The following is a 26,999-nucleotide window of genomic DNA, read 5'->3' as shown; positions in this document are numbered from 1 at the left end:
GTTAAACCCTGAGCATGTGGGCAAGACTCACCAGCCAGCACCCAGGAAAGAATTCTCTGTAGTAACTCAGATCCCACCCCATCTAACATCCCATCACAGACCACTGGGCATACTTACCTGCTGATAATCAAAGATCAATTGCCAAATTAATTGCCAAAATTAGGCTATCCCATCATACCATCCCCTCCATAAACTTATCAAGCTTAGTCTTAAAGCCAGATATGTCTTTTGCCCCCACTACTCCCTTTGGAAGGCTGTTCCAGAACTTCACTCCTCTAATGGTTAGAAACCTTCGTCTAATTTCAAGTCTAAACTTCCTAGTGTCCAGTTTATATCAATTTGTTCTTGTGTCCACATTGGTACTAAGCTTAAATAATTCCTCTCCATCCCTAATATTTATCCCTCTGATATATTTATAAAGAGCAATCATATCCCCCCTCAATCTTCTTTTGGTTAGGCTAAAGAAGCCAAGCTCTTTGAGTCTCCTTTCATAAGACAGCTTTTCCATTCCTCGGATCATTCTAGTAGCCCTTCTCTGTACCTGTTCCAGTTTGAATTCATCCTTCTTAAACATGGGAGACCAGAACTGCACACAATATTCCTGATGAGGTCTCACCAGTGCCTTGTATAACGGTACTAACACCTCCTTATCTTTGCTGGAAATACCTCGCCTGATGCATCCTAAAACCACATTAGCTTTTTTAACGGCCATATCACATTGGCGGCTCATAGTTTTTCGCCTTCCTCTGCAGCATGGGGCACTGGTCATTTGCTGGAGGATTCTCTGCAGCTTGAGGTCTTTAAACCACGATTTGAGGACTTCAATAACTCAGACATAGGTTAGAGGTTTGTTACAGGAGTGGGTGGGTGAGATTCTGTGGCCTGCATCGTGCAGGAGGTCAGACTAGATGATCATAATGGTCCCTTCTGACCTTAAAGTCTATGAGAAACCCTACACAGCCCACACCTTTGTGTGCAGTGGATGGTGTCCCTCTGGGTGTGCTGGAGGCTGGTCCTGGCTGGTGCCACCAGAATCGAAGACCTCCTGGACTATGGTGGGACTGTGTAGAGCCCATGGTGCTCAGCCAGCACATGGGTTTGCCTGCTTTGTGCATCCCCGTTGTATGCCCCAGGAGGTGAGGGTGGCCTTGTCCCCTGCTTCTCTCACTGTTCTCGAGCACGTCCTGCAGGAGGGCACTCCCCGCCCACCCCTAGACCTCCTGAGCTCCTCATTAGACCCCTGCCCTGTGTGACACACAGGCCCATTGATGGTTCACTACTCTGTGCCAGCAACTCTGTCAGACCTGACACACACACTACACCTAACACACTGTTGCCATGATATATATCCAAAAGGTGGCATGTCGTATGTCACTGAAAAACTCATATCTCACTGATCACTAATATTCTTGCATGATGTCTGTAAGGGGGATGTACAAAGAGTTATGGATATGTGCTAGGATTATGTTCTTAAAACGTGTTTGGCCAGCAATGCATAAGCCAAGGCTGCCTTAGACAAAGGAATGTGTATTTGCTTGTCTAACCAGGCTGGTCTCAGGCAGAGACAATGAAGGTATATTTACATATAAGGTAAACAAAGCTATCAAGCAGGGGTGGAGCCAACACAGCATCTACACCCCAGAAGGAGCAAGAAACTGTATCTGGGGATACACTTCAGAGGAATCCATTTCACAGGTTTACTGGGCTCTAAAGACATGGTGTCTGACCCGCAAATGATAAGTATTGAATCAACAGATTGTAAACAACATTACTGCGTGATAGAAATGTACTGAGTGAGCTCTTTTAGGAAAGCCTGTAATACACTAGTCTGCATTAACACTATAGTAGGAATTATGGATACTCATCAATATTATACTTTAAAATCGGTGACCAGACACGGGGTTTTCTCCCAGATAGGAGGGAAGGCAGCTAATTGTCTCCAGTGTAAATTAAGCCTTATGGGATCAAAACGATTGAAGCCCCATTTACATATGAATCAGCAAGGGCATGGAAAGCCCACAGGAAGAGAAGAACAGCAGGAAGCCCTTCCAGCCTCTTGGAACAGGGTCAATGAGCTTTGGGAGGTATAAGCAGAAACAGAGCCATTCAGGTATCCATCACTTGGGGGATTCCAGGGGCTGGAGCTCTTGAGATCACAGAACGTCTGAGCCTTCAGCCACGGGGAAGGATTGTAGGCAAAGATGGTAATGTGCTGAAATTAAGTTTTAGTCTTAGATGCCTATTTTTACTTTTGTTTGCTTGTGAACCCTTCTGTCTTTATTCCCTACACTTGGTATCACATAATACTGCTGTTAAATAAACTTGTTTTACTTTTACTATAAGCCAGTTCAGGCTGTGATTGAAATCAGAGTGTTTGTCAAGCCTCAGTTAAATTATATTGTCTCTTTACAGAAACAGCAAACTGAATAAATCCTGGGAGTGCTACAGGAAAGGGCTGGACACAAGGTCTGTTACCTGCCAGGCAAGGCTTGGACTGGCAGAGCCCTGAAGAGTTTGCTGGCCAGGCAGACACGCTGGGGTGTCAGGAGTTAGAGACAATCTCCTTTATTGGCCCAACTTCTGCTTGTAGGAGAGACAAGCCTTTGAGCTACACAGAGCTCTTGTTCCAGTCAGGAAGTTGGCACACAGCTTAGCAATAGCAGAACTCCCACTTGCTGAGGCTGTGAGGGGTAACACTAACTCCAAGCCTGGGAACCCCAGCAGACTGTTATGTTGGCAGATGGCTTTGGGAAATTTGGGACTAGGAGGATGTTGGGGTCACCCTGACAGGTGTCACCAAGGCAGATGGGAACCAGGGTGTGACCTACATGCCTGTAGGCTGGCTGTTGGTGTCAGAGCTGTGAGCCATCGCAGAGTAGCATTTAAGGCACCCAGAGTTGCAGGGCAGGTGGTGACACAACCCCTTACTGGTCTGGGTTGAACCTCAAAGTATCACATCCCGCAAACCCAGTTGCCCCTGACACACTCCCTGAGTTGGCTAAATGCCATCCAGCCAGTCCATCTCTGAACTGCACCCAGAGAACATCCTTACATGCTCATGCTTCATACCATCCACTTCCTTTCCCTTGTTTCTCACACCGACACTGAGTGGCAGGAGGAGCTGCCATCTGCGGAGGGTGGAAGCTCTAGTGTGACAGTCTAAGCTCTACCCTAGCTCCACAGCCCATTGGGGGTATTAGCTGGCGGCTCCTCCAAGGAGCCATGAGCATGGGGATATGTCTGGCATGGTTCACAGAATCCCCTGACACCCGTCCCTTCTGTGGCAAGAGAGAGACCCTGGCACACATCTATGCAGTGTGCCAGGCTGCAGCCCCTTTTCTGGCTTCTCCAGGACCTCACTGAGAATTGGGCTGCACTTTTTCCCACCCTGCCTCATCTATGCACACCTCATCCATGGCTCCACAAAGTTGTAAGACCACCTCGACTGCCTCCTCCTGGTGCTGGCCAAGATAGCCACCCATCAGTCCAGAAGGAGGAAGCTGGATGGGGGGTGATCTGGGCCTGTTTCCAGGCCCTTGTCCAATCATGCCTCTTCTGGGTGGCATCCGCTGACACCTTTGAGCAGTGGTGGGTGCTATCGGGGTTCTCTGCTTAGTGCCCTCTTCTGGGGCCCTGATTTTTAACCTTTGACCCTGACTCCCAGTCCTGGTTTTTCATTTGTTGCCCCACAAATTCATTTGTGGCCTGGGTTCAGGGGTTCCTCGTCCTCCGCCAAGGGGCAGACAGAGCATTAGTTCTGGGCAGGCCTCGGCCCACCCATCCCAGTACCCACAATAGCCACACTGCAGGGAGGGAGATCTGTGGTTGCCTCCTTGGAGCTGAATGGGAACAGCCGCGTGGGTTCAGCTGCTGGGGCAGGAGAAGTATAGGGCTTCACTCTGCCCCGCCTCGACCTCCTCTGCAGCCGGCTGAGGGGAGGAGCTCAAAGTAGGCTGGTCTCCGTCTCCTCCTCACCCCTACCCTTGCGGAGTCCCTGGAGGCAGATCCTGGACACGGTGGAACTCAATATGTGGTGCTGGCCCTGGGATTTGGGTCCCGGTGGGAGTGACTCAACGGGTACAAGAAGCTGGTGCCTGGGATTACCTGGGGGCACTGAATGCAAAGCCCCCACCCCGGATCCACTGCGGCTGCAACCTCCACGGCCAGGAGGGGGGGCAACCCCTTCCCTTCATCACTGCTTCCTCTCATCCTCACCAGCCTCCTTGCTCCCCCTCACATGCTCTCCCCTCTGCTACCATGTGATTACTCCCTGTCACATACAGACTATGCCCCTTACTGTCCCCCAACGCCCTCTGCATCTCCTGCTCAGAAGCTCTAGCCTAAAGCAGGAGAAACCAAAGAACAGCTGGAAATGGATTCTGCGTGTGAGGGGGCAGGACTTTGTATTGTGTCTGTTTAGGGAAACCCCCCTAAAACCTCAACTCTCTTGTTGATCAGTAACAGGAAATGGGGGCGGGTGGGGGGGGGAGAAAAGATGTGTCCAGTGAAGATCTGAAATGAACCCAGTACAGAGACAGGCCAGGAGCTGCAGAGCAGAGTCCAGATGGCTCTTGCTCCAGGTGGCAGTTAGCTGCAGAGCTGGAGACTCTTGTATCGGTGCTGGGGAGACTGTATGGGAGCACAGAGAGGAGAGGGGCCAGCACAGGTGTAGGAGAGAGGAGGAGCTTGGATTTAGAGGCAGGCAACCCAGGGGGTGCTGGGCTCAGGCAGATGATTTTGTTTTTAGCGACAAAAGGGAAAAGAGAAGGTTTGAGGTGACATGTTTCAGGTGTTCCATAGGTGGAGTCATTTGTCACTAACCTCCTAGAACGTAGAATCTCATGGAACCTTCCAGACTTTGAGAACTACATTTTCCGCGGGTAGATAAGGGGCGGGGCGTCGCTAGCCAGTGAGATGTAAGAATGAAGAGACATGAAGTGAGAGCCCTGTTGTGATATTGTGTGAACCTTGTTTGTTTGTGCAATTGTGAAAGTGTACTTGTGTTTTAAGACTTGGTGTAAATAGTGACTAATAAGGGACATATTTAATGAGATGCCAGAGATCCCTATGGAACCCCTGTCTACGCAACAGTATAAAAGAAATATTGTTACTCCTTTTGCCCTGCTTAACACATAATGTATGATGACTCTCTAAGACTGCAGAGGAGTGTCCGTGTGTGTAAGATGTTCCTCGCCTGAGATGCCATTTAGTCTAGGACCGGCCTTGGCCGCTCTAGTCATACTGATGCTGATGAAGTCACATCCATTTACTCCAGCTGAGGATCTGGCCCCAGGTCTGGGAGGTGGGCTGGAGTGAGTCCATGAAGGGTTTTAAACAATCGGGGGCCAAAATTACTGCCTGGTGAAATCCTACTGAAGTCAGTGGTGTCACCCCTGAGAGAAGAATGACAACTCTGAATAAGGCCCTGTGTCACGGAGTCACTGGGCGATGCTCTGGAACTGCTCCCCACCAAGCCAGTCAGGACTTTGGGGAGCCTCCTCTCCCTTGGAGCAGACTGTCTTCAGGGCAAGAAGCTCACACGTCTTCACCTCCTGGGTCTCTCCTTGGAGCATTCAGCATCCTCTGCCCCTCCGGTCGCTTCCCACAGCGAGCCCGCCCCAGTGGGGTCCTGAGGAAGCCACAGGGTCCTGCACCCCCACTTTGCAGTCAGACGTGACTCTCAGCCAGCCAGGAAAACAGAGGTTTATTCGATGACAGGAACAGGGTCTAAAACAGAGCTTGTAGATACAGCGAACCGGACCCCTCGGCCGGGTCCATTCTGGGGGGCAGTGAGCCAGACCCCCACGTCTGCACTTCACTCCTCGTCCCCAGCCAGATCCAGACTCCCAAAACCCCTCCAACCCCACCTTCTTTCCTGGGCCAGGAGGTCACCTGACCTCTTTGTTCTCCCACACCTTTAGCATCCCCTTGCAGGAGGGAAGGGCCTGGCCATTAGTTGCTAGGTGACAGAGTGCCAGGCATTTAGGTGCACTGGCCCCTTCCTCTGCAGCAATCACACACCCTTATTCCACCACCTAGATATTAAGAACTGCAGAGGGGACACTGAGGCACCAACACAGTATTCAGAGCAAACATTAAGAACATTCCCAGTTCGTCACACACTGCAATGATGTAGGGGAGGGACATTTGGGGAGGCCAAGAATTACTCATGGGGGGAGGGGGCTGAAAATTGCAAGATTCTGCTATTAATGTCTGTAGTGTAATGAGCTCACTGGTGTGTCACTGCTGTTCTCTGCCGGATGGATTCAGAACTGCTCAGCTGGGGGTCATAAGCACTATACTGCTAACAGCTAATGGAGATTCTCCTTTAGCTCCCGTGCTTAGCATTAGAGCTAAAGTTCCAGGCACAGCTAGAGCTACAGCTCAAGGGGTGGGAGGGGTTCCTGCCTGCACTAAACTGGCCTCCGGCAGTAGCCCAGAGCCTGCCCTGGCAGGACTCCAGGGCAGGCAGAGTGCCCTGGCTGGGACAGCCTGCCTCAGTGACTGTCTTTGCTACCAGCAGGAGCATTTAGTCTGGGCCTTGCTCCATTCCTAGATTTAACACAAAGCCTGCTTTCTTCTCCCCACGCAGTGGGAGGCTCAGCCGCCGCTTCCCAGGCAGCCTGCCCCTGCTAGCCTCCTGCCGATCAGCATGGCCTCAGGTAGGGCGAGGGGTGCTCGGGCTGGAAGAGAGCAGGGCGGGGGCTGGGAGCTTCTGTATCAGTGTCTCCCCCCAGCTTTACTTCCCTTTCCGCTCTGTTATTCTGAAGCTGACATTGGTGCCCCCCCCTTCCCCCTCTCTTAATCGAGCAGATAAACCTCCCTCCCCCATCCGATCCGATCCGCCCTCCCTCTCTCTGCTCACCGGCCTCGCTGCTGTTCAACCCCCTCCCACGCAGGGCGCGCAGGTTGCAGAGCCCGGCGGCGGCTTTGCAGCCCGGGCGGGCGCTGCCGCGGTGCCCGGAGGAAGATCCGGCGCTCGGCTCCTGTAGCACAAAGGCTGATTGTTCGGTTCCTCTTTGTCTTTCCGCCTCGCTTGTTCGCGGGGCCCCCCCCGGGTTATCTCCAGCTCCCCGGTTAAGAATTGAGGCGCTAACATCCTGGGCCCGGCAGGCAGGGAAAGGGTCTGTGCGGGGGAGGGGCAGTGTTAATCCCACTGACTCCGCTGGGGCCTTGGTTTGGGTCCAGCTCAACCCCTGCGGTAACGGTTCCCTTTGGAGGCACAGCTGGTGTTTACTACACACACGTTATGCAGCATAACATGCAGGGACATTACAGGCAGCCCGGCGGGGAGGCAGAGCTGTCAGCCGGGGCAAGGGCAGGGGGCTGCCAGGACCCAGGGGTTTGTGTGTCACGTTCCCTGCTCCACGATCACACTTCGCTGGGAATAATCTGCAATTCTCCTGCAGCTGGTTGGAAATGGCCCTTCAAATCGCAGGCGCTCTTTGCTCCAGCCAAAGGCCCTGGCCTGACTCCGCCCCTGCTCGGGGTTTAACACAAGGGCTGCAAAGATTTTCTTTTCTGAAATGTGCAAATAGAAACATTTCCCCCTGGGGCACCAAGGTTCCTAGCGCAGCGGAGCAGAGCCTAGCTGCTGGCAATTCCCCAAGACAAAGGTGACGCAACCAGCAGTTGTGAAATCTCCAAGCCCCAGGCTGAAGCCAGAATCAGTATCTAGACAGAGCTCCGGATTCTTCCTTTAATTGTTATTTCTGTGAGGGCAGCGTGACGCTTTTTGGGGTGACCTGAGGTGTCTGGAGCGAATCACTGCCCTCGTCTTACAGGGAGTGAGGGCCTTGTCTGTGCCCACCAGGGGAAAGTCTCCCAGTTCTGGTGGCTACTGGTACCACAAGCAGTGGGCTCTGGGCTCCCTGAGCAAAGGCGGCTCTAGGTATTCTGCTGCCCCAAGCACAGCAGGCAGGCTGCCTTCGGCGGCTTGCCTGCTGGAGGTCCCAGGTCCCGCGGATTCCGCGGCACGCTGGCGGGAGGTCCGCCGAAGCCACGGGACCGGCGGACCCTCCGCAGGCAAGCAGTTGAAGGCAACTGAAGGCAACCGGCAGAGCACCCCCCCGTGGCTTGCTGCCCCAGGCACCCGCTTGGCGTGCTGGGGCCTGGAGCCGCCCCTGTCCCTGAGCCCCACTCTGTCAGTGGGCTAGCAATTAACATATCCCACTTGAGAGGCTGATTCCTTTGCCTTCTGAACACCCGCAAGGCACATCAATCCATTCCCTCCTTGGATGCAGGATGCCCAGTTCCGCAGCTGACACTCAGCTCAATACTCTCCTTAGCTCACAGCACTTAGATGTGTCGATACTAGAACCAAACAGTTTTATTTAACGGAACTTGAGTTAAAGATTCAAATAAAAGGACACATGAGGTAAAAGGAAAAGGTAACATGCAGTCTAGAGCCCACATGCATTAACAACTAACAAGTCCATTTCCTGAAATAAAGTATTCCTCAACCAATGCTCAGTGCTTGTTCAGTTCACAAAGCTGAGATCCACCTTTCATAAGACGCTCCAGCTGGTAGAGTGTCTCCTCCATAATGGATCACCCCTGGGGCTCTTCATCTCCAGCACAGTTACAGACTATCTCTTCCCCCAGAGGTCCCTTGTTCAGAGACATTTCTTGGGGTTCTTTTGTTTCTGTAAAGCTTCAAGCTTGCACCTGGTCCAGACAGTAAACACAGGGCTGGCTCCCCTGATGTCCATTGTTCTCAGTGTTGATTGCGTTTGCCCTGAGACCCACCTCAGCTCAGGTGACAAGTGTCATTTCAACAGGCCTGAAACCCAGCACCCTGCAGGTTACATGCTCTAAAACTCCCTCCCATACAAACATCCTGCAATAACCCAGAAATCAGCTAGTGCTCGGCACCCGATCCCCTTCAGTGAAATAGCGAGAGGATGGTCAGACCCAGGGTAATATATCTGCCTGGGCATGTCTGTGTCACAGGTGGTGCCAGGTGCAGCACACACGCAGCACCAGACAGTCCTTGCCCCAAAGAGCCGACAGTCTAAATCAGTGGTCCCCAAACTTTTAAGGATCCCCCCCTTACCCCTGTCCACATCCACTCAGACAGAGGGAAGGGGGCTGCAGCTGGGGGGTGGGTCTAGGGCTGGAGCGGGGCCGCGGCTGGGGGTGGAGCTGCAGCTGGGCTGCGGTGGGGGCCTTTGGCCAGCGGTGAGGCTCGGGGCTGGTGCAGGGCCATTAATGGAGCAGCACTGAGGCTGGGGATGCAGCTGTGAGCGGGACTGGAGCACAGCTGGGGGTGGAGAAGGGATGGATGGCACTCCCCCCCTACCCTTGTGGGGGCTGGCCCGGGTCCTGCTGCACTCCCCCAGACTTTTCTCTGTACCCCCTTAGGGGAGTGTGCCACTTGGGGGACCTCTGGTCTAAATAGATATGAAAGGCTAAGGGTGGGGGGGAGCTGAAGCAGAAATTGGTGAAATGTTGCCCAAGGTCACCTAGCAGCAGAGTCAGCAATAGAACTCCTAGTCCAGTGCTCTCTCTACTAGGCGATGCTTCCTTTTCCAGAGTAGTTTTATTGATGATGATGCAGGTGGGGAGGACCTGTCCCAGCTGTGCTGTTTCTATTCCACAGTGGATCCCCTTTTCATGGCTCTTCTTCTAGCACTGCTCGGAGCAGAATGTGTGGGACAGGGCTGACGCCTTCTGAAAATACTGTTTGGGGGAAAGTAGAACATAAAGCAGTGTAAATCTTTGCCTGTGTTGCTGATCAGGATGAGAGTACGACTCTGTGGTTAGCGCAGGGGGTGGAGGTGGCAGGACAACTGGGTTCTGATTTTGGCTCTGATACCGATGTACTGCTGCATGTGACCTCTCTGCTTCCCCAGGGAACGGAGCCTAGCAGGGTGGGTTGGAAACAGGGCCGGCTCCAGGGATTTTGCCGCCCCAAGCAGCCCCCCCGCGCCCAAAAAAAAGAAGCCCTGATTGCGATCCCGATCTGTGGCAATTCAGCGGGGACCCTCCACCGAATTGCCACCAAATACCTGGAGGTGCCGCCCCTCTCCAGAGTGAAAGCAGCAAAGAATCCTGTGGCACCTTATAGACTAACAGACGTTTTGCAGCATGAGCTTTCGTGGGTGAATACCCACTTCTTCGGATGCAAAACGTCTGTTAGTCTATAAGGTGCCACAGGATTCTTTGCTGCTTCTACAGAACCAGACTAACACGGCTACCCCTCTGATACTCTCCAGAGTGGCCGCCCCAAGCACCTGCTTGCTAAGCTGGTGCCTGGAGCCGGCCCTGGTTGGAAAGCGCAGAGGAAAGCACAGCATGGGATCATCACCCGGTGCCTGTTCTGTGGGGAGACCCCTGACAGGGGGGCCTGGATTGCTCCTCTCCTCTCCAATCCCTGTCTAAATGCAGGGGTGAGAGGGTAGATCTGCCTGTAAGTGCCACTGTGGGCACAGATACACCCCTGAGGCATGTGTTTGTGGAGGGGGGCAGGCACCAGGGTGGGGTGGGGGGCAGCTCTGTCTGTCTGCCCCATCTTGTGCCCTATAGTCCATAACTGCCTCTTGCAGAGTTCTTTCTTCCCTCCTCTGAAGCTGCTGGCCCTGGCCTCTGGCAAAGACTGGAAATTGGGCTACAGGGACCCCTGGCCTCAGCGGGTCTGGAAACAGCTGTGATTAGACAGGCCTGGTTGAGGAAGCTGGGGGGAGCCCCCCAAGGGTGCTGCTAATGGAAACCCTGTATTTGGTGTCTGTTATTACTACATCAGCACCCCTAGTTCCAGCACCAGTGCCCCCCATTTCTATCCATGCATTGCTCCAGCCCATGCACCTCCCCGCCCCTTCGCCTGGGAGCAGGGGGTCGCCCCTTCTCGGTCCCCGGGGCCTGAGGCGCGCGGGTTTGCCACCAGGGCGGGCAGCCAGGGACTTCGGTCCAGCCCCGAGCTCGCTGCATCAATCATCAACCAGGGGAGGGGCCGAGCGGGCCGCGCAAGCTCTGGGACGCTGCTGCAGGAAGAGCCCCCGGCCGCCGCCGGCTCCTTCGCTGCGAGTCCCCGGCCGCGCACGGAAGCGAAATGTCAGCGGGCGCCGCGGCCCCCCGGGGCAAGCACCCCTTCCAGAAGCGGGGCAGCCTGCAGGGCCCAGGCGCCGCAGGTGAGCGCCGGCCGGGCCCCCACACCCGCGGGTGGCGCTGCCTTTGTTCCGCGCGGCCCCCCCCCCCCGGGGACGGGCGGACTGAGGGGGGGGGGGTTTGCTGGTTCCCCTCGTGGCCATGTGGGCCCAGGCGGCGCCGCTGCGCGGGATGCTGGTGATCGCGGGCGTCTGGCTGGGGGCGCTGCTGCGGGGAGGGGAGCAGCGGTGGCAAAGGCAAGGGATGGATCGGGCTGGGGGGAGGAAAAGGGGACCCCCGCACCCCGCCTTGCACGCGAGTGTGAGGCCGGGAGCTCTGCACGCGAGTGTGTACCATGGACGTGTGGCACCGCATGCGGGGGGAGCGAGCAGGAGGAGGCAGTGGTTTTAGTGGTTAGAGCAGGGGGCCGGGGGGGCCTGGGTTCCCTGCCTGGCTCTGGGCAGGAGTGTGTTGTCATGGTTAGAGCTGGGATGCCTCAGTTCTTTCCCTTCCTAGCTTTGAGCCACCCCCAATGAGTTAGTGGCTGTTTCCCCATTTGTGAAATGGGGGTGATGCACCTCGCCTGCCTTCAGCGAGTGCTTTGAGATCCCGGGCTGAAAGCTGCTGTGGAAGAGCCACATGTTGTTATGTCCCTGTGTGCCCTAGCTGGTGGGGAGGGGGGCATGGATCAGTGGGCACAGAATGCATGGACCAAATCAAAATTTGGGGTCCTCTCCCAGGCTAGGAAAACAGCCGCCACCTCCTTTGAAGGCCGCACAATATTCTCCCTCCACTGTATTTTAGTGGAGCATGCAAAGGCAGGTTGCTGCAGAGATGCCAAGCCTTGGGGGACCTGGTCACTGGCTTTGATGTTAGCTCTGCAGGCCAGGTAATCCGGGGCCCTGTTCTCTGGCCACAGGATACTAGTGATGCCTGTTCTAGTCAATGGGGGATGCTTGTATCTTGCGGTGTGAGAATCATGCCACTTAAGCACAGACTTCAAAACTTGACCCCTAGGGGGGCTGAGAATGTTGGGTGGGTCTCTGACACCTTTGGGGGTGCTGTGCACCTGGCTCGTCGGGTGTGGCTGCATGTGCCCCACAGCGAATGCCATACTAGGTTAGATGGAATTCCGCTTAATACTGGATCTGGCCATTGTGCCATCTATTCACTGTCCTATATTAGTCTTGGGCACCATGGTATCTGAGCGCCTAAGCAGCTGGTACCCTGATATGTCAGAGGCAGGCAGGGAGGGAAAAGCCCATAATGCACCTAGCTAATCTGCGTGTGGGTGTTGTGTTGTGCACTCATGGAGCTGTGTTGCATGGACACATTATTCTTATTCATTTATTTATCATCTGTGTTACCATAGAGCCTAGAAGCCCAGCTGACACTGATAAGCATGCTGTGTACTTGGGGGAGTGTGTATTTGTGTGGCTGTGTCGGATGGACACCCTGATGCTAACGTGTGTGTGTCTGTGTGTCTGTGTGAGAGGATGTGCTGTGTGCCCTGGACACATGGGGATAAAGGGTGTGCAATTCTGCATGTGGCTCAATATCTTGTTTTTTCTTGCCTGCAATTATAATTCCTGAAATGGGTAGCAGCCTCCTTAGTAACCTGCCTGGCCAGCCCTAGCCCAACAGTGCTTGGTGAGGCATGTCACTGCATTCCCCGCTGTGCGCTCCTTCGCATGGGGAGGGCAGGTTACAGAACCCACACGGCTCCCGCAAGGCAGAGCCACCTGGGCCAAGGGAGTGGAGAGGCTGACTAGAGGAGGAGGAGGTCAGGGCAGACAGGATTCCAGCAGAGGAAGAGTCACTGGGTTGCACCATCCCTCTAGGGTGTGAGATGAGGAAGGTGGTGAAATCAGCATCTCTGTGTGATGCAGCTGGTCCTGGGAGTCAGAGCTGGTATTGACAGGGCACTGCTCACGCTGCTGAGAGCCTACTGCCAAAGACACACTTTGCCTCATGCAGACAGCTGAGGTGGGTGCTGCGAGTCCCATGGGCTGTGGGAGGCATCCTGCAGACAGGCAGCAGACTCGGGCTTGCTGGGTTGTAGATGTTCAGGCTTGGGCTGGAGCCCAGGCTCTAGAACCCTGTGAAGTGGTCCTGTGTCTACACTACAGTTAAACAGCCCTTTAGCCTGAACCTTGTGAGCTGGGAGTCAGCTGGCACAGGCCAGTTGCGAGTGTCCAATTGCAGTGTAGACACATCCTAGAGGGGATTCCAGCTTGGCTACACCTCGGTGTGAAGCTGAGACCTGCAGCCTAGGGATGCTGGGCTTGGGGAGAAGTAACATGGGCTCCAGGGTAACTGAGAAGATGGGGTGAGGGCTGATCGCTGACCCAGGTCCTTGGGGCACCCATTTGATATTTGCCGGCAGGTTCCCGGAGAGTCAGTACCCAGGTGCTGTTTGTTCCCGTGCATTGCTGGCTGGATCTGTGGCCCCTGCTCCCCAAGGACATAGCAGCAGAGCTGTGTCACCTGCTGCCTGGACTCTGCCCCTACGCCCACCCCAGCCTGGGGGAAGTGTGGGTTTGAGCAGGGCCTGTGCAGCCAGGGCCCAGGGAGCCTACTGGTTTCTGCTGAGCAGATGGTGGGGTCTAGCCCCACATTTGTGGTTGTTCTTAAATATGGGCGACTTGGGCCAATTCACCCTTCAGGACCTTAAATCTGACCCTCCCCCACCTCCAAGCCGAGCCTCTCCTTGTCCTGCTTCCTCCCTGTGCTCCCCTGAGATCCCTTTCCTGCCACCCACCTGCCATACTGCAGTCTCTGGCAAGCATTGCTCCTTGCCAGATTCCATCCACCTCCCCTCCCTTCACTGCCACTGCTGCTTCCCAGCATGAGATCTGAGACAGGGTGGGGTGGGGGAAGATGCAGGAGGGAGTACATGAGAGGGGCCAGGTATGGGGGGATGGGAGCTGCACTGTTGCCCACTGGTCAGAGATGCCAACCCTCGCCCTAGGACAATGACTGCCCTTCGATCTGTACAATGCCTTACGCAAAGGCATTTTACGAAGGGTTAAGGCCATTGGTTACTGACACAGCCTGGATTAGTAGAGAATTCTTTGCCGCATTCCCAGTAAGCGAACCCCGCTGGATGGTAATTATTCCAGGAACTGTTAATCAGATGCTGCCAGCGCTCTAGAAAGCGTGGGCTTCTGAGAGCAGGAGCATGCTAATATCACAGCTACCTGCTCGCCAGCTTGGGTTAAAGGTGCCGATGGGAAGCCCCGATGAGAAGACATCACGGAGTTTCTGGGACTTGGATCCCGTAGCCATAAGAATGCTTAGCACTTATCCACTTCTCAGCCGCAGATCTCAAAGCACTATGCAAATAGTAGGCAAGTAGCACGGTCCCCTTGTTTTCCTGGTAGGTAAACTGAGGCACAGGGAAGCGATTCATCCTGAGACACACAGGTAGTTTGGAGCATGGCCAGGAGTTGAACCCAGGGACCTGATTCTTGGTCACCCTACAGCTCATGCAGACACCGGGTGTAGAACATGACTGTTCTGATTCACACTTGTGTTGCACTGGTGTAAATTATGGCACAAGGGAAGTGGGAATAATTGGGCAGATGGTCTTGTGACTACTAGTGGATAGGGTGTGGGCTAGTCACATCCTGTGATACCTGAATGCTGTGTGATGCTTTAAAGTGTCCCAGAAACCCATCACAGGCAATTCCAGCTCTCCCAGATCAGCCTGTGGGGAAATCTCATATCTTACACACATGGTGCATGGGGACCCTACTGAAGGACCTGTGGTGAACTTGCTCTGGTACAATAAGCCTTTTAACTTGATTGGCCTATTGCTACGCTTCTGTGTTAGAAGGTGTTTCTCCCTGTCAGGAGGGCATGTTAGTAGCTACGTAGGCAGTGCAGCCCAACAGTTAGTAACAAGGAACTGGAATCCAGGACTCCCGGCTCTGTCACTGGCTTGTGGTGTGACTGGGCAAGTCGCTCATCTGTGCCTCAGTTTCTCCATGTGTTCAGTGACTTGCCTACCTCCCAGTGCTGATGTCATTGAGGAAGAAAACAATTTGAAAATGAGAGGGAAAAAAAAAGTCTATCTGACAATGTCACTTGCAATGCTGCCAAAGGGAGACAGAACATTAAGACCTGGGGTCAGGTCCTGGTTTGTTTGTGAAGTGGGCAGTGAAAGTTTAATAATCACTCTTCACTTTTGCTTGCAGCCATTAACTTGGCCAGTGCTTTTCCACTGACTCTAGGGCTGGAAAAGACCCCCTCAGGCTTCCCTGCTCCAGGATAGTCTCCTATGGCCTAGGTTTCAGAGTGGTAGCTGTGTTAGTGTAGCAGCAAAAAGAATGAGGAGTCCTTGTGGCACCCTAGAGACTAACACATTTATTTGAGCATAAGCTTTTGTGGGCTAAAACCCACTTCATCAGATGAAGTGGGTTTTAGCTCATGAAAGCTTATGCTCAAATAAATGTGTTAGTCTCTAAGATGCCACAAAGACTCCTTCTTCTTTTTCCTATGGCCTAGCCACCCAGTGGGATGGAAGGGGAAGGGGAGGGGTAATTAGCTGTGTAGGATTTGGACTGTAGAAATGCAGCTACAGCCCTGGCTGCCAGCAGAAGTATTAAGGGCAATGGCTGACAGCGCCTGAAAGGGGACTAGATTTTAGTTCTTTTAGGATTGGGGGGATTATTGGATATTCTCCCCACCCCCAGCTGTGAAAGCTACAATGGTTCACAGCTGCCCCCCTGCTCCCTCTAGCCCTTATCTGAGGCAAGGTGGGATGTTGAGCAAGTCACGTCCCTCCTCTGGGCTCCAGTTTCCCTGTCTGTGCCATGGGGATGGCTACACTGGCGCATCTTTGTAAAGGGCTGTGGGACCACTGGCTGAAAGACCCTATAGAAAGGTAAAATATACATGGAGACTTCCTGTTTGTTGCTAGCACAGTGTCAACTGTAGCATGGATAGGAGGCAGGAAGGGGATAATTCTGACTCTCTGCACAGCCCTCCCTGAGCCAGAGCACTGCAGAGCAGCGTTTGAGGAACCTGACCTTGTGCAAGGGGCTGTATCAAGAGGTTGCAGCCAGGTTGCATAAGGGGACTCCTTCCCCATGCTCTTTCACAGGGGAGGATTTGCGTGTGTGCTGCAAGCAGCCGCTCCTGAGCTTGAGGCCCCTCCCGGCTGGGCCCAGAGGCCAGCAGAAGAATCTGCTGAGAGAGGAAGAGGGGACTAGTGCAGGGGGACTGGGGTGGGGAGGGAGAGTGGGCGTCTCCCATCAGGGGAACTCTCCTGGAAAGGAGGGCTTGGAGGGTGCCCCAAGGTGACTCTCATAAGGAGACGGGTTTGGCTCGGGGACGCTAACAGGGTCAGAATGGGAGCAGGGTTCAGCTGTAGGCTGGAGCGAGAGGGAGGAGCTGGCGACTGAAGGCTCCTGGTGCAGCAGAGAGGCGTAGGATTTGTGGTGCACCCCTTTGCTGGTGGTGCGCTGTGCCCCCGCAGCTAGGCTCCAGGCAGGCTGCTCCTCAGCGCCAGCCTGTTCCGTCTCCGGGGACAGAAGCTGTTGTCTTTAATCCCCTGCATGGAGTAGGAAATAAACCAGCCATCTGGGAGCAGAGCCGAGGCCACAATTGCAGCGACCCAGTCCCAGCCAGGGCTCCAAACGGCGGTGCTGGGTCTGGAGGGCCTCAGGAGCTGGGAGCCCAACTGCAGTCACCGGAAAAGGGCCCGATTGTGACAAAAGCTGAACACCTGCAACTCCAGCGCTCACTCCCTGGGACACCTGGGCCCTTTATGGTGTCCCCAGCTGGGCACTCCAAATACATTGGGGAAGCTGTGTTAGCAGTGGCTGCCACCCGCTTCCAGCAACAGGGTCCCCCCAGACCTGTGTTTGTTCTGTGAAGCTATGGCTAAAGCTGGGGCGTGGTGTCCAGGGTGGGGAGGGGGAACTCCCATCTATGACTCATTTCTTGCACCCCAATGCCGATGGCCAGACTTGTTTGCCAGGATGTGAGGCACTAATCTCACCTCACAGGTGCTGGGCCTGGGGTTGTCCCAGCTGGTGCTTCCTCAGGGCTGCCCATTCTCTCTGGCACGTGTGCCTCAGTTTCCCCATGTGTTCAGTGACTTGCCTACCTCCCAGTGAGGACTGCAATGAATGAATGTTTATGAAGCTGTGTGAAAGCCTTGCAGTAGTTAAGAGAAGGGCAGAGTATTATTTTAATAGCATCTTTTTGCACAAAATGATGATGTCATTTTGATGATGTCATTGTCAGGGGTGCCAGGTCCCCTGACCTGAGGGCAGTATCTTGGCATGGCTGCTGTCTCCCACTCTCCCAGCCCTGGCTGCCTCCCCTCCCCACTGTCTTGTTAATAAGCAACAGTGGCATGCTTGAGGGACAAACCTAAAGGTTTGAGGCCAAGTGCAGCCTGATCTAGGGCATTCAGACCCCACTCAGGGTGCGGAGAGCGAAGGGGTGAATCTGTCCTGATATTTACTTACCCTGGATATTGGGTGGATCATCTGATCCCAGCCCAGCCAGGTCTCACCAATCCCTTGCCCCCTGCTTGGCCCAATAGATGCTAAATTAGAGCCAAATGCTGAGCACCTGAGACTCCCATCAGCTGAAGTCCAGGTGCTCAGCACCCCCCAAGCTGAGCCTCCGTTCGTCCCTGGCTGTAACAGGTGTGGGGGGGTCCAGCCAGTTTAGGAGCTGTTGCCAGGTGCTGGGAGCAGGCAGTGGTGGGGTGCTGTATCATCGGGGTGCCCCTGAGGCCTCCCTCTCGCCATCCGGGAGGGAAGATGCTGCCCTAGGCTGGAGTCCAGCCCGGCTGTGGGTGAGCACAGAGCTGTGTAATGAAAGGCCTGTCACTAGCTGCTCTGTAGCTTTCCATCTCAGGGACGGGGAGTGCGGCTGGGCACATCCATTCCCTCCACAGGGAGGGAGGAAGCAGCTGCTCCTTCTAGGTCAGTGTGAGTGTCTCATCGATCCAGGGCTGCAGCACCAAGAGCCAGCCCTGCTGGCCAGCCTCACCTAGCAGTAGCCCCCACCCCCTTCAGCTGCTGGGCCTCAGCCCTGCAAGGAGAGCGTTAAACCACACAAACAGAGTGAGATTTAATCTCCCCTCCTCACCCTAGCCCTGCTCTTGGCTTGTCCACCACTTCCCTCAGTAACTCCAAGCCCCCAGGGGCTTGGGGGAGCCAGTGAGGTCAGACTTTGCCTTCTTCTGACTTGGGAGGGGAGTGGAGTCTAATGGTGGGGGGCTGGGAACCAGGACTCCTGGCTCTTTGCTCTGGCTACAGGATAGGGTTTGGGAGTCAGATCATGCTGTGAGTTGCACACCCACCACTGGAAGAGGGATGCTCAGGCCGGCATGTGAGTCTGCACTGGAGTAGCATGTTCTTGTGCGCCAGGCCTGGTTCTGGTCAAGGCCTGGCCCAGCCCTCCCGCCTGGGTAGCCTTGGCCAAATCGGGATGCAGAGCCACACAGGCTGAGCCAGATGCTCCAGTGCTGGGTGCTGCTGGGCTGGCAATAGATGGGCTGAGCTGGTGCCGTGGGCTCAGGGCAGCAACCTTGGCGCTGGCAGGAGGGCTCCTTGGGCATTGATGCTACCTTGTGGGCGAGCCGGGCCCCATGTGCTGGCTCTGTGCCCAGTTTGTGACCTAGTGCTTCGGGAGATGATGTCTCAGGGCTTTGTCTGCCTCTTGTACGGGGCTGAAATATTTCTGATCTCCGCCCCCCGGCGCGTGGCTACGGTTGGTACAGCCCAAGCCGGCTTCAGAGCTGGAATCCTGTGGGATTGCAGCTGCACGGAGGAGGCTGTGAAACGCCGGCAGCAGCCACGGCCAGAGCCGTGTCCAGCCTATCGCCCCTCGTCTGGTCAAGGCTGCTCGCTTGCTGCAGCCGCGCCTGATCGGCCCCCCGGGGGCTGTCCCCTGTGAGCCGTGCTCAGGTAGGAGATGATGGGATGCTCTGTTGGGAAGCAGTGGCTCAGAGAGGCCCTGATGTCGCAGCTCTGGGTTGTGTCTGAGCAGAGGAGCCTGCAGGTTTTGGGGGGTACCAGGTGTGAGGAGGAATGGGAGATGAAGCCCTGCGGGGGCACTGTGCCGTGGATGCTGGGGAGGAAACCCTTCTAGCAGACCCAGCAATATTGGCAAAGGGGGGCTGGGGTCTAGGAGTGGGGTATTTGCAGGGGCAGTAAGTCCCATATGGGGGAGAGGCTCTGTTCTGTGCCATTGCATGGGTGGTGTCAGGCTTCTGGAGCTGGACAATTATTTTTGGAGGGTGGTGGGGGCAGCCCGTTCTTACCAAGTTGTGGAGCAGACAGCAGCTGACAGACCCAGCAGCACTGGCTGCTGGAAGTCAGGGGCACTTCTTGCATGGAGCAGGTCTGGGCTGAGGGAGGCCTGCACCCTGCAGCCATGAGGGCCAAAGGACCCTGGAGGTGCTCAGCAAAGGCAGCTCCTCTCACCCCCTGCCCCCAGATGAAGGTCGGGAGAGGGGAGCGCGGGTGGGGAGATGCAGCTGCAGAGGGCAGGACTGGCTCAGGGAAGAGGGAGCAGTGCAGGGGCATTCAGGAGTGTTTGGAGCCATGGTGCGGGGAAGGAGTTTGGGCTGCTGAGACAGCTTAGGCTCTGCTGCAGCACTGCAGGGCCTCCCGGGCGAGGTGGCCACACTAGGATTTGGGATCCCCAAAGACTGATGGTGGTGATTTGAAGGAGTCCAGGTGGAACTGGAGGCCCTTGCCTGGAGGCTCGCTGAGCTGCAGCCCCTACCTGGCCCGGTGGCACACTCATTAGCTAACGACACATTTGCTCTCGCTGGGCTTCCCAAGTGGGCGCTCATCCCGACGCAGGCACTGTCCACGTGCCATTGCCCTGGGAGGCAGAACCAGGGGTTGCTGGGGGTCTGGAGAGCCTGGCCCTCATTGGCTTGGATTAGCCGAACCCTGTCCTTGGGGCTGGCCTCACTGTGGCTGCCCAGCATCAACTGCTTCACCTAATGAATTGATGGTGTGCGCGGTGCATGGAGACCATTAGGAGACATGTGAGGCCATTGACAGCTGGAAAAGGAGCTTTTCCTTTCAGCCAGTGCCAGGGCTTGGCCATGGGGCCTGAGAGGGGAGCTCCAGAGGGTCCTTTGCAAACACCCCTCACCCACCCCGGCCAGCATTCAGCCAGGGAGCACTCTGGGTTGGAGGTCTGATTTAACCCCTTCAGCAGCCCCAAATGGGCATCTCCAGGGCTGCCCCATGCAGCAAATACACCCCCATTGAGTAATAACCTTGCTATGAAGCAGAGTCCAGACACAAAGGGGTTAATGCGTCTAAGGGCTCAGCTTTTTGGCATGAGAGAGCCTAGTTTCCCAATGACACCTGACTTATATCCAGAGCGGTGATCTCAGGAGGTGAGTAACTTCAAAGGGATTAAACCAGTCCTTGTCTTCCCACCCAGACTTGCTAAATGAGTGCAGTGGTTTCAAAACCCACTGGATAGTTAAGAGGGGTAGGAAGTGTCCCTGGCTTCGGAGCGCGACACACTGAGCCGGTAGCCAAGGGGGACGCTGGCTACTGCCTGCATGCTAATAGCAGCACCTTCCATCCCCAAGGACCCCACAGCACTTGACACGCAGTATACACAAGAATTGCTCCCTGTCCCCCGTGGTGCTGCAATGCAGCCATTTCTTGGGTGCCTCACAGCAGCTGTTTCACGGTGCAGGGCAATGTTACACAGCCGCTGAGGACAGGAAATGAAGAAGAGTTGAAACTCAGAAGCCGGGGGGAAGGGCAATGGAGCTCCAGGCAGCCAGGATTTCAGCTTCATTTCTTATCTGAAAGATGTTGCCCTTAGAGCACAGCACCCCCTGCTGTAGGTGTGGATTCCTCAGTTTGACAGGGGCAGGGAATCTCTTCCCAGTGGCAGCATCTCTCCCTGCACACTTCTGCATATTGTGTTGATTTTTTTCTTAACTTCCTCCCATCCATCATCTCTGTTTAGCAGTTAAACATCCTTTGAGCAGCTCCCCAGCAGCTTTGGAGATCAAATTAATCCGCGCCTCGGCAGCAAGTAGGAGTTTCCCCAGAGAGCTTGGAGAAGAAACCAACTTCTGTAGAATTTAAGCTTTCATTGAGAGAGTGTGTGTGTGTGTGTGAGTGTTTTGCTTTTAGCTATGGAAAGAACCCCCCTTGAGTGGAATGTGGATGCACAGACAGAGATGGAAGGCTCCAGCTTCTCTGCCCCTGCTCAGAACTTTGCCTACCAGCTGCAGAGTGAAATTAACAAGATGTTGGTCAGTTCCAGGGCTGTCCTTCAGAATCCTATGGAGGGGGAGAATCAGGGTCATTCTGTGCTGCTGTTTGGGGAAGCTCTGAGCAGAGGCAGGTACTGGAGTGGATCAGCTGAGGGCTGGATAGAGTAGAACAGTAGCTGTCTCTCTCATCTCCCCTGCTTCCGCCACCTACACCTCACTGGCCACAGGGAGAATAGCAGAACCACCTCAGCAGTCAGCAGGGCCGGCTCCAGAGTTTTTGTCGCCCCAAGCAGCAAAAAGAAGAAAAAAAAAAAGCCGTGATCACGATCTGCAGCTCTACCGCCACTGCTTCAGTCTTCGGTGGCAATTCGGTGACTGGTCCTTTGCTCCGAGAGAGATTGAGGGGACCTGCCACCAAAGAGCCAGACGTGCCGCCCCTCACCGTTGGCTGCCCCAAGCAGCTGCTTGCTGGGCTGGTGCCTGGAGCCAGCAGGTTCTCAGGTGAGGGTGGAAAAGAACTAATACACGTCTCTCCCAGCCGGAGGCCAGGATGTGTCTGCCCCTCTAGTGAGAGATTGGAAAGAAAGAGGAGGCTCCCTGGGGGAACCTGGGACAGCCTCTCCGGTAGGGCTTTGGCCAGTCTCAGGCGATGGGGTTCCCATTCCTTTCCTTTGGGAGACTCTGCTGTTTTTCTTACTCTGTTGTGACAGTCCTTCTGCCTTTTGCAGGTGGGCATGTGATTCCAAGTGGCAGCAGTTGTGTGAGGAAGCCAGCACCTGGCTGCTGCTGCACTAGTATTATCCGTTCCTTCTCTCTGTGCTGCATGCCTGATGTTTGGAACTTTCATGTTCAAGGAATTTAGGGTTTGATCCATGAGATCAGCCCATTAGCTGATGGAGCTCAGCATCCCACTGCCTAACAGCGGTGCACCTGGCTAATTAACACAGTGCTGTAGATTAGGAGTAGGGGGATGAGTGAGAAAATCTTCCTGTCTGGAACTGTTTATAGCTTTCCTCTGCACTGCCCTCTCTGCCTGTGGAGTGGGAGCTAGAGGTGGCTGTGCTATCTCAGCCCAGGATGCAGGGAGGTGACTTCTATTCCCAGGAAATCCCAAGGCCAGGGAGTTTTAGCCAGTTCACCCATCAAAACAGAGACTCAGGTTTCTCTGTGGTCCTATGCTTGCTTTCCCCTGGTGTGAGAACTGACAGCTGGGTTTATATTCATTTGGACAGGCTGAGACAGGAGAGAGTTCTCTCCCCGGGCCTCTCCTGGGTAGCAGAACAGAGACCACGTTGTTCTTGTTACACTTGCATTCTCTCCAGAGACCCTTGCAGTGAGCTCAGTGCCAGCTCAACAGCCCTGGGGGCTGAAGGTCTGGCTTAGGCCCAAAATAGACAGCACAGGACAAGCTTCCTCATTCACGACATCTAAACTGTGACCTGCTGGGACCAGCTGTAGGGAAGAGAGGGGAGTTCGCTCCCAGTGCGCCGCTCAGTTCCTGGCCTCTCTGGGAGACGTTAGATGGTTTGGTGGGTTTGGCAGTGCTCTGGCCCTGGGCCCTATTCCTGCCTCTGCCACAGAGTCCCTGTGTGACCTTGGGCCAGTCACCTCTCTGCTCTAGCCAGTGGTTTCCAAAGGGCCCATCCCTCACGGGAACTGAGTACACCGGGTGCCCACTGGGCTCTGGAATCACTCAGCCGTATTGGTTTCCCTAACTGGGAGCGGAGCACTGGAAAATGCGTCCCTCTGCCTCGGGCTCCCCATCTGTGAGACAGCAGCAACGGTGAACTGGCTTGAGGAGGCTGTGAGGTTAAATAGATGCTGGGATCCTGGTGCAGATTGCTATTGCGGCCTGTAAATGACCGTTGTCAGTGTGGGGGCCGGTTAGTGCTGGTTAATGTGCTGTGGGCGTCTGTTCTCCCTAGGGGCTGGGCCAAGACCCACCACCCATTTCATTCTGGCCACTAACCCAGCCATTAGAAGGTAACATTGTCCCATTCCTGCCAGGCTGGACTGGATTTGGAGCAGCAGTCCTGCAGCAAGAGCCTCCTTCTCCTATTACCCCTCTGTCTTAGGTTTTTATATAGCCTCTATTACCATGGTGTCTGAACTGCCAATCCTCTGAGCTATCGAGTGCCCTGGAACCATCCTGCTATTTACTGCTGAGGGAAGGGAATGGCTTTAGGAAAAGCACCAGCTCCTCTGACAACAGGGCTGGGGACAGCATGTGCTGAGATATTTCTGGGTGCTTTGTTGCTCACTCACACACCTCGGCCTGGATGCTTTAGATGTCTGAATTGCTGCCTCACATGGGAGGTCAGAGTGAGGGACTAGGAATCAGGCCTCCTGGGTTCTCCTTTGCTGCGTGATCTGGAGCAAGTCGCTCCGTGCCTCAGTTTTCCCAGCTGTAAAGCGAGAATGAGACTTCCCTCTCTCTCTTTCTCGCCCGATGAGTGGCTGTGAAGTGCACGGAGGACTGAAAAAGCTAAGGAAGTGAAGGGTAGTACCCCTGTTATTGCCCTCCTCCCATTGACCTAAATGCCTCCTCCCCTCCCCCCATCCACCCCAGCAAAGAAACCAAACCAAACCCTGAAACAAAGAAATAAAATCCCATCCTTACCCCAGCCGAGCTGTTACCCCAAAATAGGGAGGCATGCCCGAGACTCCGTGACATCTGCTAGGGGCTTTGCTGGTGCTGTGGATTTGATGTGGAAGGTGCCCAGATGCCACGGTGATGGGAATGGAAGCCCACGTTACACCAATGGAGACCGGATTGCAGTGATAGCAGGCAAAGGATCTAAGGGAGCCGGGCAGTGTTGTAGCACTGTCGGTTATCTATTGTTATAGTAGCGCTTAGGAGCTGTGGCTGGGAACCCGCTGTGCCAGGTGCTGTACAAACACAGAGACCCTCCTCGCTGATCCCTACTGTGCTAACTCCAGGGTTGGTTCTTTCCCCACCCCCCATTGTTAAGTGTATTTTTCCTCCTCTCCCCCCCTGCCTTTTTTTTTTTTTTTAAACTCTGGCTAAAGTCTGCCCCTTTGTGTGGCTGGCATCTGCTGCTCGCTGGGCCGTGCAGACCACACTCTCCCTTCCCTGGCTGACTGGTCTGAACTGTGTTTCCACAGAGATCCATGGTGGGCTGGGGCCTCGATCACTGCAGTCTGCCCACTCCCTGCCAGGGACTCTGCATTGCCTGAAGCACTTCCCTGTCGACCTGCGCACCTCCATGGATGGCAAGTACAAGGAAATCGCTGAGGTAGCTGTTCCATCTCATGCAAACTCCCCACCTATTTATCCATCCACCCATCCCACCCTTTGCACCTCTCTCTCTCCCATCCCATGCACACTCATCCATTCATCTATCCCTCTGTCATCCACCCCACCCCATTCTCCAGGCCTTCCAACCCACCCAGCCATCCATCTATCCCACCCTATTCTCCAGGTCCAGCCAGCCATTCCACCACATTCTACAGGCCCTTCTAGCTATCCATCCCTATACACCTCCATCCATCATCTTTTTGTGTTCTCTTTCCCTTCCCTTCCATCCCACTGTCTCCCATTTGTAGTCCTGTAGATGGGCCGGACTCACCCCCTGCAGCGCCTCCTGCTGGTCACTTCTGGGAATTAGCTCGATTCAGCTCTGGAGCACCCTCTGCAGGCTGTTGATCCACCTGTCCTCTGGCCCCCATGTCCCTCCCTGGACCCGGTGCCCTTTTACATGGGGTGCTGCCCCCTGGCAGTAACCCCTTTCTCTCAGGGTCTCTCCTCCCCAGGGAACCCCCACCCTCTATCCCCACCTTGCCTCAGTATATGGCTACTGCCAGTCATTGTCTAGCTCCATGCCCTGGGGCAGATTGCAGGATCAGCCTATTCATCACTGGCAAGGCTGGGTCTGGACCTGCTGCCTTGGCCTACTCCTGGGCTGCCCTCTGCAACCCCCAGTACCTGTTAGCCCAATGCTAGGCCGCAGCCTGGGGCTTTCCGGGCTAGAGCTCCCCAGCTCCTCTGCCTTTCCCCAGCCCTGGTCCACTCAGGTACCCTGGCTCTAGCCCCCTACAACCAGGCCCATCTCCCTCTATAGCTAGAGAGAGACTCTTTTGGGCTTCTGGCTTCTCTGCCTCTTATAGGGGCCAGCTGGGCCTGATTGGAGCATGGCCACAGCTGAGCCTACTTTCCCCAATCAGCCCAGGCTTCTTGCCCCAGCCTAAAGGCTGCTTTCTCCAGCCACAGCCCCTTCCCAGGGCTGTTTTTAACCCCTTCAGCGCAGGAGCAGGGGTCCACCCTGCTACAAGTCCCTTTAAAGCAAAGCCAGGGAGGGGTCCCCAAATCAGGGGAATGAGCAGGAGCCCACTTTCCCTCAGCCTCTGTCTCCCAGTGTCCCGGTGCATTGAGTTTGCCAGGGCTCAGCCTGACGAATCAGGTTTTCAGAACTGTGGGTGATTCCTCAGCAGCCACGAGCTGTTGGGACATTTCTGCCTGTCTCCTGTCAGGAATGTTTGGTACGAGCCCCTTGGGCACGTCAGAGCTCTCTAGCCCCATGCTGGCTTGGCCAAAACAGTTGCCTTGACCCCAATGGCTTCTGGAAAACGGTGGCGGAGTGTGAGACGGCGCTCACAGCCTGTCCCTCTCTCCCTCCTGAATGGAGCCAATGCAGGCAGACGTCAGCTGGCTGTTTAGAAGGAGAGTTAGACCTAGGGCTCTTTGGGGGATGTTTGCAAACTGCGGGGCTGCTGGCCTCTGTGGATGTTGCTGTGACTGAGGGTCTCCGGTGCTAGTGTCTGCCCCAGGGAATGGCAGGGGAAGAGAGCAGTAAGGAAGCAGGGGAAGGCAGCAGCTCCGGCCCTGCGGGCTCCTGGCTGGCCAGCCTGAGGATTGCTCCAGCTTGGACACTGTGCTGATCTTTGATGTGTCCTCGGAGACCTTACGCTTTAATGGAAATGATCAGCCTGTGTGCCCAGGCTCAGGGAAGAGCCTCATTAGTGCTCCAGCTAATATCTGCCCATCTCCTTTCTGGATGAGGCCGAACGTGTCCCAGGGAGCCCGGCACCTCCCTGCCCCAAAGCATTTCTGAGGCACCAGGGAGATCCCTGCAGAGCAGGCCTGACTCAGCCTGGAGCTGCATTTCTCTCTGCTCAGGGCATGGCGCGGCAGCCTCAGGGCGCTCTCAGTGGGGAGACGTGTCCCTAAGCGAGCGCTCTCGTGGCATTGATCATTGACCACGCTCCCTCGCACCGCCAGGTTCTGACGCTGGGCCGGGAATCCACTGAGGCACGTCCGTGGGGCCCTGCGCCTCATGGCCAGGACGCTAAAAGCCATTGATCAGCAACACCTTGACTCCCGGGGGCAGATTTATCATCATCCAATTGAGAGGGATCAACGATCCTGTCAGGAGCCCCGAGCCTGAGGCGGCTGGGCTGTGCATGCCACTTGTGGGGGAGGAGGAGGGGAATGCTGAGAGCTGTCTGATCAGGCCCTGCCCCCTCCCCATTGAGCCTCCCAGGCAAACCACACCAACTCCTCTCTGCTTTGAACAAGCGGCTGGAGCAGGTTTAGTGCCAGCCTGTGACCCCTGCTGGATTGGCAGCCCTGGGCTCTGAAGGGGCAGCAGCAGCTGGTGCCTTCCTCCATGCTGCCCCGCACCAGAGAGGCCACTTTTTGGGGTAGAGGGGCTACCTGTGGCCC

General features: G+C 55.3%; 1 protein-coding gene across 6 annotated transcripts in view; it reads left to right on the top strand.

Moving 5' to 3' along the window:
• Positions 1 to 6,445: 6,445 nt before the first annotated feature.
• The window catches only part of AMPD2 (adenosine monophosphate deaminase 2), a 41,491-nt gene continuing 20,937 nt past the window's right edge, over positions 6,446 to 26,999 (top strand). For 2 of the 6 annotated variants that reach the window (XM_045014236.1, XM_045014234.1), the window contains exons 1-2: positions 10,972 to 11,129; positions 24,443 to 24,573. In XM_045014236.1, the coding sequence (XP_044870171.1) occupies positions 11,051 to 11,129; positions 24,443 to 24,573 (210 nt within the window). In that variant the 5' untranslated portion in view covers positions 10,972 to 11,050. Of the gene's footprint in view, positions 6,663 to 10,971; positions 11,130 to 17,732; positions 17,751 to 17,884; positions 17,903 to 18,874; positions 19,020 to 24,442; positions 24,574 to 26,999 lie in introns of those variants that run through there. The other 4 variants (XM_045014235.1, XM_045014240.1, XM_045014239.1 and 1 more) reach the window with 4 other exon arrangements.

The sequence above is a fragment of the Mauremys mutica genome, chromosome 4, assembly GCF_020497125.1.
Source record: "Mauremys mutica isolate MM-2020 ecotype Southern chromosome 4, ASM2049712v1, whole genome shotgun sequence".
Lineage (NCBI taxonomy): Eukaryota > Metazoa > Chordata > Testudines > Geoemydidae > Mauremys > Mauremys mutica.
Note: the sequence above shows the minus strand (reverse complement) of the source record. Positions and strands in the feature narration are given on the sequence as shown.